The following is a 14,416-nucleotide window of genomic DNA, read 5'->3' on the forward strand; positions in this document are numbered from 1 at the left end:
CTTATTTACAATGGTGATGGGCAGGTTGACAGACGAGATCAGACAGGAGTCCCCATGGACTATGATTTTTGCAGATGACATTGTGATCTGTAGTGAGAGTAGGGAACAGGTGGAGATATGCTCTAGAAAGAAGAGGAATGAAGGTTAGCAGAACTAAGACAGAATATATGTGTTGTGAATGAGAGTGAGGATAGAGGAATGGTGGGGATGCAGGGAATAGAGGTGGTGAAGGTGGACGAGTTTAAATACTCGGGATCAACACTTCAGAGTAATGGTGAGTGTGGAAGAGAGGTGAAGAAGAGAATACAGGCAGGATGGAGTGGGTGGAGAAGAGCGTCAGGAGTGATTTGTGACAAACGAGTACCAGTAAGAGTGAAAGGGAAGGTCTACAAGAGGGTAGTGAGACCAGCTATGTTACATGGGTTGGAGAGAGAGGCATTGACAAAAAGGCAGGAGTCAGATCTGGATGTGGCAGAGTTAAAGATGTTAAGATTTGCACTGGGTGTGATGAAGGTGGACAGGATTAGGAATAAGTATATTAGAGGGTCAGCCCAAGTTGGAAGGTTTGGAGACAAAGCCAGAGAGGCAAGATTACATTGGTTTGGACATGTGCTGAGGAGGGATGCACAGTATATTGGGAAAAAGATGCTAAGGATGAAGCTACCATGTAACAGGAAAAGAGGAAGGCCTAAGATAAGGTTTACGGATGTGGTGAGAGAGGACATGCAGGTGATTGGTGCGACAGAGAAGATGCAGAGGATAGGAAGAAATGGAAACAGATGATCCGCTGTGGTGACCCCTAATGGGAGCAGCCGAAAGAAGAAGTCAATTGTGCATCATTTGCATACAACATCACGGCCATCTGGCGTGTCAATCACACAAGCAGGGGAGGGGGTGGACTGTTCTACACTACAGTAATGACCCCAAAAAAATAAAGTATAAGAGAGTCAAAGAGACACAGCAAAAAACAAGAAAAAATCATGGCAGTTGAGAGGGGTGAGTACAAACATCTACCCCACCTTCTCTTCACACGTGTTGCAGACTGATTATAAAAATGAAAATGCAGTAGAATGCTACATGTCATCTCAAGACACACTTTTAAAAAGAAAGGAAAACGCATTCCAATTTTAACAGTAGGAGTGGGCAGTGCATCAGCTTACACTGTTAACAAACATCAAATATCAAGACTTCTAAACAGCAATACTCTCTTAAAAATATAAAACTAAAGGGGATGCTTAAGCATCACAGATCTGATTCCCCCCACTGACACACAACCTGGAACAGTCCTAGTAACGAATGACGAGGACCTCAGAAAAATATACTTGTTAGTGATAACTGATTGATGGAATTAGTTGCATGCCATGTAACTACGACTTTTCCCCCCTCATATTCCTACTCTTCCAAACTTGATGAGTTCCTTTATGAAGTAAGACCTTTTACGGATACATCCAACAGATGCCTTATCATGTATAAAATGGGTCTAGTGTTTAAGACCATTTCTTCTGAAAAATAAAACTGTGCTCCATTTCTTTTTATCCTTTGCTATATAATGTTTAAAGGGCAGTGCTATGACTTTTAATGTAATGATATGTGTAGACAAACTTTTTTTTCAAAACAGTGCTATTTCCCTGAAACAGTTGTCAGGCAGACCTGCCTAATCTCGGCCAATGCAATCCTGACTTTTTCCATTCCTTGTTATTTTACTCACTGAATTACCATTGCCGGGGCACTCCTGAAAAAAATCAAAAATCTCACAGAAAATATGTTTGTTTTGACATGGGCTGAACGAAACTTAGAAATGTACAAATTAGCCTTACCATTACTATTCTTATCTTTTCTGTTTACTACCCGATGAAGCCGAGAAACAGATTTGGGTTTGAAAAAAACATTGTAAGACGCATAAAAAGAAAACAGACAATAAATAAAAATGACGAAACAACAGATTCGTCTACGGTTTAATCTCATCATTGAGTAGTCTCCCCATCCTGTAACATGGAAACGTGTTTACGACGGTGCCTAGATTCCCATGGCTGACGGACCCACTGTCGTTCTGACTGACGTCACGGGGGCGGGGAACAGAAGACTCGAAGAGGACCCGGCTGTCGGTTGTCTAGTGATAAAGGGAGTTATATAATTCGCCGCTGGGTACGGACTACCCTGCTCCCCTTTTGTTGGGTTTTGTCTAGATTTCTTGTACTAAGAGGTTGAGAGGTATATATGTACGATATTCTTTAAGTTTTTTGCAAGTCACGAGGTGTACGTTTTTTTTTTTATGTATTTTAATAGTGTAGAGGTCTGTATTTTTCATAACCGGTATATAGTTATGTTTTAATAATTATTTTTATTTGAAGCGTAAAACTTGTTTTACATGTGCAGAGTATATACTTAAAGGGAGTAGACCATTTTTGGCACGGTGTAACGTTGTGTAAATTTTTTGTTTTTCTATTATTTGTTTGTAATTTTCATTAAGTGGGAACTATTGATACCTTTGCGAATGTTAGCAATGTAGGTTGGTCATAAAACTGTGCGTTGGAATAATATCCATTGCATAGCTCTCAAGCAAACGGGGACAAATTCAGAAAATATATCTGTGGAGCTTTTAAAATATTAGTACTACTAACCTGATACAGTGATAGAGAATGTGAATTACTATACATTTTTTTTCTGACAAACGTCTTTATTTTTAATAACTGTCATTTATTAAGTGTAATTCACCACCTTTGCGCCGAAAGTCAGCAGTTAGGAGGGATTAAGAGAGACAGAGCTAAATCATCTTTTTCTTTTGGCTGTTACCGTTAGGGTCGCCACAGCGGATCATCTGTTTCCATTTCTTCCTGTCCTCTGCATCTTGCTCTGTGACGCCCGTGCACTGGCCCAGCAATCAAGGAACCTCAGTCCTCACCAGTAGTGAAGAGGCATCCATTTAAGGAAATGATAATAAGTAGACACAGTAAAGTACAAGTCTTCCTTAAGAGCACAAAGAGATCACAGTCAGTCTGTGGCTGGTCTCTCCCTTTTCCTCCAGGTCCCCAATAAGACTCCCCACTGGCACAGCTATAGGGTCCAGATCTCAGCCTAGTGGGCAAGCTAAAACCTCCAGCACCCTCTGTGTCCAACCAGTGCTTCCTGTCCCTGCCCAAGTAGCTGACACACACACTTAGTTATATACAACCACACAGACACTGCTGGGGAAGGCTGGCACAGGTTCTCGAGCTGTGCCTCTTTTACCCAGACTATATGGTAGTACCAGCTGCTACCACCCACTAATATCAGCTACTCAAAGGCCCTTCTGAAAGGGTGTCTAATTATTACTGATGCAATGTTGTTGTCCAAATGGTAAGTGTGACTGAACAGTCGAGGCTTAGAGTGACTTAATACAGTATGACTATATACATGCAATATACTCTAGAGTCTAGAGCTTAAATTAACTCTGCATAAAACAGCCATAGTTGAAAGGTTTAAAAATATTTAATAATGAATAATAAAAACAAGGCAATACATCTTACTACACAGTGCTATTCAGGAGTTCAGAGGTCATAGAAAAATATTTAATACTGTATAAAGGTTCTGACATCACAGACAAAACAGTTTAATCTTCCTAAATCCTAGCTATTTCTAAGAGAAGCACTAAAGTCTAAGATCCTACTTACATATAGAAAAGAGGCTAGAGCGGTGAGTTGGATGTTCTCAAGACAAATGCTCTAATGCTCTCATTCTTTCTGTCTTTAAATTGATAACACAGTACCACTGATTCATTTCAGATTACATCATTTCTTTCTGGTTCCCATGCTAACAAATTCTCAGAGGTTAATGGCCCTTGATCTTGCAGATGGTCAGGAAGCCAGAACAATAAGATAAATTATTTATACATACAGATTCTAGCAATTAACTCTGGTCTCAAGACAATAACCAGAATTCATTCATTCAGACATATCGGCTCCAAGTTTTGACATCAAAGAATTGACTTAATAGCTTTGTTACCGCAGAGTGCACTTTTGTCACATTTTTGGCAGTTCCACATTTGACACAATTTTTTCCCATTTAAGAGAACAAGCCTGTGGCTTATATTAATATTTACAAATTAAATTCTATCTGGCTAGGCTGGCAGCCTTCACCTATCTTCACAACACCAACCACCTGCATGTCTTCTCTCTCCACATCCATAAACCTTATCTTAGGCCTTCCTCTTTTCCTCTTACCTGGCAGCTCCATCCTTAGCATCATTTCCCAATATATCCAGCATCCCTCCTCAGCACATGTCCAAAGCAATGCAGTCATATAAATCAAAATCAGAGACGTCCCTCAAAATTAGGGATATTTGTATGATTTTGTAAGCTATTCTGTAACATTGGTTTAAATTTAAACTGTGTGCATCCATGGGATAGTAATAAAAATGCTTAGCAACTAGACTAATTTTCTTTGCTTGTCTGTTTAAACTTGTTGGTTCAGCAATGAGAAATATGTATGCTCTGCTGAAAAAAAATATGCATTTTATGTAAAGCAGAATTACCAGATATATTTGTGACCAAATGTGTGTTATGCATTTTCTTCCCTTTTTTTTCTTTTTGTGATTCCTGTATTTAAAAGGACAACTACGGGAGGCAGTATGCTGTTTCTTCGCCAAAATGTATTTTCATCTCTTATCTAACAATCTCACCACTCAGAAATGTAATAAATGCAAAGGAAAGCTATTATCTCTCTTTTGGCGATTGTAAGTGAACCACTATCAGTACTGCAAGCCATGTATAATAAAAACTTACTCATGCACTTGCTTAACTAAAAGATTGTGGGAAGCATTTACAGTTAAGTATGAATGTCTATAATGTAAAGCTGCCAAAAAATCGTATTTTTATTTGTTGGGGAGAGGAGACATGTTAGTTTATTGATTGAAATTGTGTCACTGTTTTCTCTCTATTTGATTGTTTGCCCCCCCCCTCCCTTCAGACCAAATCTTATTTTCTTGGAAAGTTGTTTCATGACCATAATGCAGTCTGTGAGACAGCAGTTGATGATATTATGATGCTGTCTTCCATGTTATTTTGATCTGAGTCCTATTCACTTAGAATGGAAGTAGTGAGCAATATTGTCAAGGTTTAGAATCCTCAGTAAAAGTGACTGTTTTGCAGTAACTCTTCCAAGGAAATTATAGTCCTGCTGCTCTCAGCCCTCATTAGACCATTAATCGAGTATAGTGCGCCATTTGGCATGTACTTGATTGGGCACTGACTGCAGCAGGTGTGACCTCAGAGGTTCCTCACAAAGAAAATACAGGGTGTAAACAACATGAACTATGTGAATAGATTAAAAGCCCTATTAATTTACTCTCTCTCACTGACTATTAAGGGTTGTCCTCTGCCTGACCTACAGAGCACTTGCAAATCCAGCCCTGATGGAGCTGCTACACATCTGCAACAGAGACAGCATGAGGGTCATCAATGGAGGGATCTATGGCCATTCCTAATGGCATTGGTATTTACTTTTTACTGGAGGTGTTCCCCACCACATACTAGCTCCTGACATTTGGGGCAAGAAAAACTGATGTAATGGTGTCAGCTGCCTGTTTTGTACCCCTGATGGCCTGGCGTCGTGGAGGAGGTGGCGGCATCTGGCGCAGAGGTGCTAGGACTCTGGTATTCGGGCTGACTGGGGGCTGCCTGCGGGCAGATGGCCCAGGTGTAATGACTGCAACAGTGAATGCACTCTAACATCTACATTTATGGCAAGTGTACACAACTGTACTTCTGACTCCTTATTGCATTTCTTGCTATACTTGGGAAGTTTGTCTTGCATGAGGTCTTAGCATACTCTATCTGGATGATGCAAGCAAGGCAGGGAGTTTTAGGTAGGAGAGGAGCTTGAGCATGTAAGAAGTTCATTCTGCTAGTAAAGGAAGCCAAAGGCTACAGTCCAATGTTTCCAGTGTCTGGGCATTGACCAGAGAAATCTAATGTTCAGTAAGTACATAACTTACATTTTTACCTGTAGGTGTTCCCAGGTTGTATTCTATGTGCATAGCTATGTGTATGTGACATTCTGACAAAAACTGGTATGATCAACTGTTCTTGAAAGTCCCTACACGTTTTATTTTGTGAATGAGCAAAAAATAGTTATATTTTCATTATTTGGTCTAAGAACTCTGCTGAATACATGGTATGTATTTTGTCTGACTTGTCTAACTTTTGCAGAGGCATGTGTTTCTCCTGCTCAGCTGGTGAACCTGGGAATATTGAGGCAATGTTACAATTGCCTCATGTACACAGACAACCCTCTCCTCCTCCCACAAAACACAAATACATGCGAGAGATGCAACTATACGGCCAAACTGGAGGCTGAGCTCTCTCAACTTAGGACTGGCAAGACCAGACAGGAGGAGAAGGTTACCACACACACTATAGACCCAGTCTCACATAGTACCATCACAACCTCAAATCATACACATAAACACACAAAGACATACTCGGAGGCTCTGATCAAAAATCTACCAAAACAGCAGAGGCCACCAAAGCAGACACCCAAACAACCACCACCTCAGAACACAACACCTGCAACACATAGACCTCACAGTCAGAGTGTCAAACAGTCACAGCCCTTAAGGCCAAACACAATGCCAGACACACTAGTCATTGGTGACTCCATAGTCAGACACACTGACGTCCGCTCACCAGACTGAGTAAGGAGAGAGTTACAGTAAGCTGCCTGTCGGCGGCTAGAATCCGCCACATAACCCACGCACTCAGGTCTCTCAACAGCAGGTACAAATACGACTCAGTCATTATCCACGCTGTTGTAAGCGACCTGAGACGCACTCCTTGGACTACATGAAAAGAGACATTGAGGAGCTCTCTGATTATGTAGCCCGGGCAAGTATCACCCTGACCTTGAGCAGTATCCTACCTTCACCAAGAATGATGGCACAATACAGAGATAAGATGATCAGCTTTAACAATTGGCTTAAACTCTGGTGTCATTCAAAGGGGATCCAATGTCTGTCTGCCTGGGATGACATGCTGGACAAGCCACGCTGGGCTTGCACCTGTCACCCTGGGATTCCGGATATTGGCAAAGGCTCTTGCCACCCCATAGTGCCTTTTTAGGCAGGGCTCAAATTCTAAACCTACCACCCTAGAACACAAAAAAAAAAAACTAAGGGTAATGCTGCTCAATGCCAGAAGTCTAAATCTCAAAATGCACGGGCCCTTCTCAGTATGGAGAACATCGATGTCTGTGCTGTGACAGAAACCTGGTTCAAGGCTCCTGAGAGCACCCCAGCACTAACAGGTTTTACCTCATATCATGCGTTCCGGCCCCAAAATCCGGACAATACCAAGAAATGAGGGGGGTATCCATATTCATCAAGGACACCCACACCTCAAGACTGGTGGCGATGCACGATGCATCGGAGACCATCCAGGTGCAATTAACCATAGGCAAGACTGCTCTGCAAATTGTAGCATGTTACAGGCCACCCTCACAAACTCAGGAACCTCACATGCCTTCCCTGAAGACACTGGAGGGATAAATGTATCTCCAAACACCATCATACTAGGTGACTTCAATTACCCTAATATAGACTGGGAACACTACTCAAGCCCAAACGCCCTAGCCCAAAAGTTCCTGGAATTCATAAACTCAAATGCCATGGAACAACTAGTCACCATCCCCACAAGAGGAGAAAACATACTTGATCTCATCATCACAAACATGGGAGCACAATGTTCAACACCGAAGTATACCCCTCACTGGTGAGATCAGATCACAACTAATCTTGCTGGAGGTCCTCATCCCACCCCCACCTGAAATAAAAAGACCACAGTAAAACTTCGACTTCACACTTCTAAAGACTAGTGTGGTCTCCTTTAAACAGTACTCAAGCCGCTGAATCACTTACAAATGCCTTCTACCAGCACCTGCAGGACTGCATGGATAAGGCAATCCCAAGCAAAACAAAGACTCTTTGTACCAAGGGCAAGCGTCCAGTCTGGTGGACCCCAGCCTTAAACAAACTCTACAACAAAAGGAGGAAGCCACTACAAGATAGAGCAAAATCCTTAAAAGGTAAGACACCTTTGATCACTATAAGTAAAAAACTAAGAGCTCTCATAGAAACCTGAAATTTTGAGAGAAAAATAGCTAAAGACTCAAAAGACAATCATAAGGCCTTCTTTAGCTATGTTAGAAACCTGGGAGGAAACTCCCAGATATGCTCAGAACTAGTTCAAAATGATGTGAAGATTACTGATCCTACAGACATTGCCAACATACTGGCTGACAGGTTCAGTGCAAACTTCTAAAGGAGAGATATCTATACCAAATGGTTGCAGCCACCCAAACATCTCAAACGCCCAAGTGAGAACTGCTCTCTCCAAAGCAAAAAACACAGCATCCATGGGACCTGATGGTGTCCCAGGCTGTGTGCTCCACGAACTCAACGAGGAATTAAACCCACAGCTAGGACAGCTGTTTAATCATAGTCTCACCTCTGGATATGTACCCAGGAGTGGCACTGTGACTGTGGTCCCACTTCACAAAGGCGGTGCCTCCACAGACCCTGGAAATTACCGGCCCATTAGCTTGACAAGCCTTATCTGCAAAGCCATGGAGAGGATCATAATGGACCTCATAAATAAAGACATAGGGAATTTGCAGACTTTGAATCCAACCCAGTTTGGCTTTGTCAAAGGCAGATCATGCCTTTTAAACTTGGTTGACTTTTTCGAAACAGTCACCAAAGCCATTGATGAGGGAAAGGCAGTCCATACAGCCTACCTCGATCTGGCGGAGGCCTTCGATACAATACCCCACTCGGGTATCATTGAAAAACTCATCAGCTTAAATGTTAACCCATACATCACAAGATGGGTTGCAAACTGGCTGAGTGACAGAACCCACAGGGTCAGAGTTGCTCAAAGCCTGTCACAAGTGGTGTCCCACAGGGCTCAGTCCTGGGCCCACTCTTGTTTGGCATCTACTTTTCCGAAGTACAAGCAAACACAGGAGGGTTATGGCTGACAAAGTTTGCAGATGACTGCAAACAACACATCTGGCACAGATATCCTTCAGAAGGGTCTCACAGAAACGGATGACTGGTGCCAGAGCCATGGCCTAAAGTTAAATGCCCAAAATGCATAGTCATAAAAACAAGGTTACCTCTAGCTACCATATAGGTGGTAATCCTCTGAGCACAGAAGAAGTTATCAGGGACCTGGGGACCCAGGTTGACAGTAGCCTGTCATTCGACACCCATGTAGCTAAAGTAGTTAGGAAGACCTTCTACATTGCCCACCTTATCATGAAGGGATTCACATCTAGATCAAGGAGGTCATAGTCTCCCTATACTCATCACTCATCAGACCAATGATTGAGTACAATGCCCCATTCGGAATGTATCTGACCCGACACTTGCAGCAGCTGGAGAGGCCACAAAAGTTCCTCACCAAAAGGATAAAGGGTCTCAAAAATCTGTCCTATGCTGCCCGACTGAAAGAACTCCAGCTCTATTCAGTCGTGTTCAGAGGTGACCTTTGCCTGACATACATGGCCATGTCAAACCCAGATTTGATGAATATGCTTCACCTCAAAAAATCTAGATCCGTCAGAGCCACAAGGGCGGGAGACTTAAACCTCGACACGGCTATTAATAGGACGTGCTGGAGGGATAGATTCATCACCCAAAGGCTCCCTATGCTGTGGAACAAAATCCCGGTATATGTGAGGCAGAGCACCTCGCTGGCCTTGTTCAAGAGAAATCTTGACCAATGGATGGGAGATCGCAGATATACCCCTGGGATTACCTCAGTGTCACTGCTAGACAGAGGCACAGCAAAATAATGGGTATAGTTCCCCATACTAAAGGGGTGGCGTAAGCCACAAAACTATGGGCTAGGCTTATAAATGCCCTCGGGCAGATAGCCTAGTATGAACCTATGAACCTATAAACTTACTCAGCGACTCAGACAAAATGTGCTAGAACAGGCTTGCTCTTCACATTAAGCAGAGCCTTTTCCTGACCCTCTTCAAGAGGAGTTTGGATCAATGGATGGGGAATCACAAATTCACACCTGGTGTAGTGCCTATGTCCCTTATGGCCCCCTAGGGGTAATATATTGGGTAAAATTTGGGTTATATTGGCTAGGCTTGTAAGGGACCTTAAGCCATTAGCCTAGTAATCTCCTATGAACCCAGATATTTTCTACATATCTTTGACACCATCTCTGAAAAGGGTTGCATACATTAAATAATTTTAACCTTTTTTAAGAAGTAATATTTTTGGGTATGTGATCTTGTCTTCCTTTCCCAAGCAAGTCAGAGTATTACATATATATATATATATATATATATATATATATATATATTTTTTAATGCAAGAGACACTTTATTCAGCTGCTTATACTTATCTGTATTTGTGTTTTTTCCTACTACTCTTTTACTTCATCTTGCTTTTTCCTGCTACTTGCTGCTTGTTCTCTAAAGTGTTCAACTGCATCTTTTCTGTTGCATTTATTACTGCTTGTTTATAGCCTGTCTAAATTAAGCATTATTCTAAGCTGTTGGTTTTGGTTTAATCACTTGGACTTTATTCCCAACTCTTAGCTCTCCCTGACCTTTCTCCTTCAGATTCCGACAAATATGGATGGACAATTACCTACAGTTTCTCCTGCCAGTCTGGTTGATATGGGCATCCTGAGACAGTCAAGCAATTGCCTCATGTACACAGGCAACCATCTACTACCACCTAGGAACACAATTTGTGAGAGATGCAATTACATTCGGGACCTAGACTCCATGCTCTCTCCCCCTCAAGCCAGTATATCTGGCACCGAAAAGGTTGTCAACACAATCACTACACCTCAAACACCACCCACACCTACACAACACACACCCACATATGTGAAGGTCCTCCACATAAACATACTCAAACAAAGGAGACCTCCGAGGCAAAAACACACGTGATCTCCACAGCTCTCTGCACCACATACCACGCATAGTCCACACACCTGTCTCTCTCAGCCACTAAGACTTCAACATAATCCCAACATAGGAGACTCCATTGTGAGACACAGATGTGCCTCTCACCAGGCTGGATAAGGAGAAAGTCACGGTTAGTGTCTGTCAGTTGCCAGAATCCGCAATATCACATATGCACTCAAGTCTCTCAACAACAGGTACTGTTATGACTTTGTCATAGTTCATGTTGGCGTGAATGACTTAAGACGTACCTCTCTGGACTATATGAAGAGAGACATGATTGAACTCGCTGATTGTGTGTCCCAGGTAGATATTTTGCTAGCCTTAAGCAGCATTCTGCCGTTACTCAGAATGATGCCTCAGTACAAACAGAAAATGATTGACTTTAACAATTGGCTTAGTTTCTGGTGTCATTCTGGGGAGATCCAGTACCTGATGGCCTTCAAGCATTCGTAGCCCTGGGAAATGCTGACGGTGCAGTCACACAGAAACCTAGTTCAAAGCTGTGGAGAGCACCGCAGCCTTACCTGGTTACTCATCCTATCATAAATTCAGACCCCAAACTGTGGGCAGTAAAGCCAAAGGAGGTGGAGTTTCAATATACATTAAAGACATGCACACCTCCAGGCTGGTCAAACAGTATGACTCTCAGGACACTCCAGGTACAGTTAACCATTGACAAGACCCCTATTCCCGGTCAACAAATGTTAAATAAAAAAAAAAAAATAAAATATTCAAATCATAGCTAGTTACCAGCCCCAAATCTGACTCGATGCCCAATCCACCTATTTGGACCTGTTTGAATCTATCCAGATTCAACCCTTTACCCTGATGCTGGGTGACTTTAACTTCCCAAACATAGATTGGAAGAACTACTCATGCCAGAACACAAATGCCCAGAGATTCCTTGATTTTGTCAATGCAAATGCCTTTGAAGAGCTAGTCGATACCCCTACAAGAGGTGATAATATCTTGGACTTAGTATTAACCAACATGAGTAACCACTGCAGCATCCCTATAGTGTCATCCTTCCTGGTAAGATCCGACCATAAAGCAGGCGCTTTCAAAATCACTATCTCTCCAACCCACCTCTAGCTAGGATCAGACATAAAAACGTTTGCAAAGCTGATTACTGCATCCTGAGGGATGGTATAAACCGTTTCACAGCCCCCTCCCACTCTGTAGGAACTGGCACCAATATCTAAAACTACACCAAAGCACTATACAAGCATTTGTGTAGATGCATGGAATTGGGAATACCTGACAAGACTAAATCATCTCTGCAAGGAAGAGTAAACCTGTCTGGTGGACATCTACAGTAAATAAACTCTATAACAAAAGGAAAAAACTTGCTAAGACCAAGAAGGAGCAGGTGCCAATTGGAAGCAGTCTCTCCTTAGCCTGAACAACAAATAAGAGCTCTAGTGAAATCCTCCAAAGCAAACTTCAAGTCCAAATTGGCCACATCTACGAGAGACAATCATAAGGCCTTCTTCATATATGTCCGCAACCTCAAACAAAGCACCCAGATCTGTTCAAAACTGGTGGTCAAGGACACCACATATACAAATGCTGTAGATATAGCAAACTTGCTGGCTGACAGATTCATCGAAAACTTCACCCCTCTGTTCCCCCCCATCAGTAAATCAGGACATCCCCAGTGCCTGACCTCTTCCCCTTATATCTAGGGAGCAGGTCATCACTGCTCTCTTAAAGGCAAAAAATACAATCTCCATGGGACCCGATAACATACCAGGCTACATCCTATGTGAACTCAGGCAGGAACTTGCAGCACCATTAGGCGCCATAATCTACCAAAGCTTGAGTACTGGCTTCATCCCAGCTGAGTGGAGGACAGCCACTGTCATCCCTTTACACAAAGGTGGGGCGTCCACTGATTCTGGAAATTATAGACCCATCAGCATAACTAGCATGATCTGCAAGACCATGGAATGGATTATCATGGACCTTATTAACAAGGACATTAGCAACCTCCAAACACTCGATCCCACATAGTTTGGCTTCATCAAGGGGAGGTCATGTCTGCTAAATTTGGTCGACTTCTTTGAGACAATCACCAAAGCCATGGATGAGGGGAAGACTGTGCACAGCGCCTACCTTTAACTGGCCAAAGCCTTTGACACTATTCCCCCTGGGCATAATAGATACACTCTCTCAAGTAGGCATCAGTATGTTGCGGCGTACCTCAAGATTCGGTCTTGGGGCCTGTGTTATTTGGGATATACTTTTCTGAGATGCAGGCCAAACCAAGTGGGCTATGGCTGACCAAGTTTGCAGATGACTGCAAGCTGGGTGCTGTCATCAATTCCCCTAGTTATGTGGACATCCTCCAAGAGGGTCTCACTCAGACAAATGGCTGGTGCCAGAAACATGGCCTCAAGCTGAATACCAAAAAATGCATCATCATTCCCTTTGGGGAGAGTGACGTTCCAAAAAGTATCACATTAATAACAATGTCCTAAGCACGCAATCAGTCATGAGGCATTTGGGCAGTCAGGTTGATAACAATCTGACTTTTGACTACCATATTGCTTCCGTTGTATGGAAAGCCTTCTACATGAACTACTCTGTAAAAGTATGTACACAAACACATGCAGCAGCTGGAGAGACCACAGAGGTTCCACACCAGGAGAATCCAGGGCCTCGAACATCTACCATACACAGGCTAAAAGCCCTATCCCTCTACTCACTTTCATAGTGACTCCTCAGAGGTGACCTCTGTCTGGCATACAAGGCGATCACGGACCCCACTTTGATGGGACTGCTGCATATCCACAAGTCAAGCTCTACTCAAGTAACACACACGCACGCACACCTTCAGCCTGGTCTGTGACATCAACAGGACTTGTTGGCAGGACAGATTTGTGTTCCAGAGACTCTCCCATATATGGAATAGACTCCCTCTCCACATCAAGCAGAGTACCTCTTTACCCCTTTTTAAGCACAACCTGGATAACTGGATGGGAAACAGAAAATATACCCCTGGGATTCCACCACTGTCTCTGATGGACAGGAGCATCGGGTGCTGATTTGTCTAAACATGGGCTAAACTCTTGGCTAGGCTTATAAGGGCCTCAGGGCCAATAATGTTCTTGTTCATCAAGTTTATTCACCTTCAGACTATAAAAGGTTGAGCACATTTATGGTTTGGGAAAGTGGAATAATGCAGTTTTATGCAAATCACAGAGTCAGAGTTGCAACCTCCCCCCAATAGCTCACCTTCATTTGCTTGTTTACTGGAGCTCAATCCAACAAATGTACTGAGATGATTAGGAGACTGTGGGGAAGCAGATGTAACACTGTATTTTGAGCCTGAATAGCTTTGACGTCGGTACCTGTGAAATAAAAATTTAAAAAAGGAGCTGCATGTACCTTGCTGTGTTTGTTTTCTTTGCCCATGTAGCTTGAGATGTGATATGTATTGTGATGT

The 14,416-nt window shown here is 42.8% G+C and overlaps 1 protein-coding gene across 1 annotated transcript in view; it reads right to left on the reverse strand.

Moving 5' to 3' along the window:
* The window catches only part of RXYLT1 (ribitol xylosyltransferase 1), an 899,852-nt gene extending 897,770 nt beyond the window's left edge, over nucleotides 1-2,082 (reverse strand). Inside the window, exon 1 of the mRNA XM_044088313.1 lies at nucleotides 1,818-2,082. Coding sequence (XP_043944248.1) covers nucleotides 1,818-1,968 — 151 coding nt within the window. The 5' untranslated portion in view covers nucleotides 1,969-2,082. The remainder of the gene's footprint in view (nucleotides 1-1,817) is intronic.
* Between the last annotated feature and the right edge of the window lie 12,334 nt (nucleotides 2,083-14,416).

The sequence above is a fragment of the Protopterus annectens genome, chromosome 11.part0 (assembly GCF_019279795.1).
Source record: "Protopterus annectens isolate FY-2018-M chromosome 11.part0, PAN1.0, whole genome shotgun sequence".
Lineage (NCBI taxonomy): Eukaryota > Metazoa > Chordata > Ceratodontiformes > Protopteridae > Protopterus > Protopterus annectens.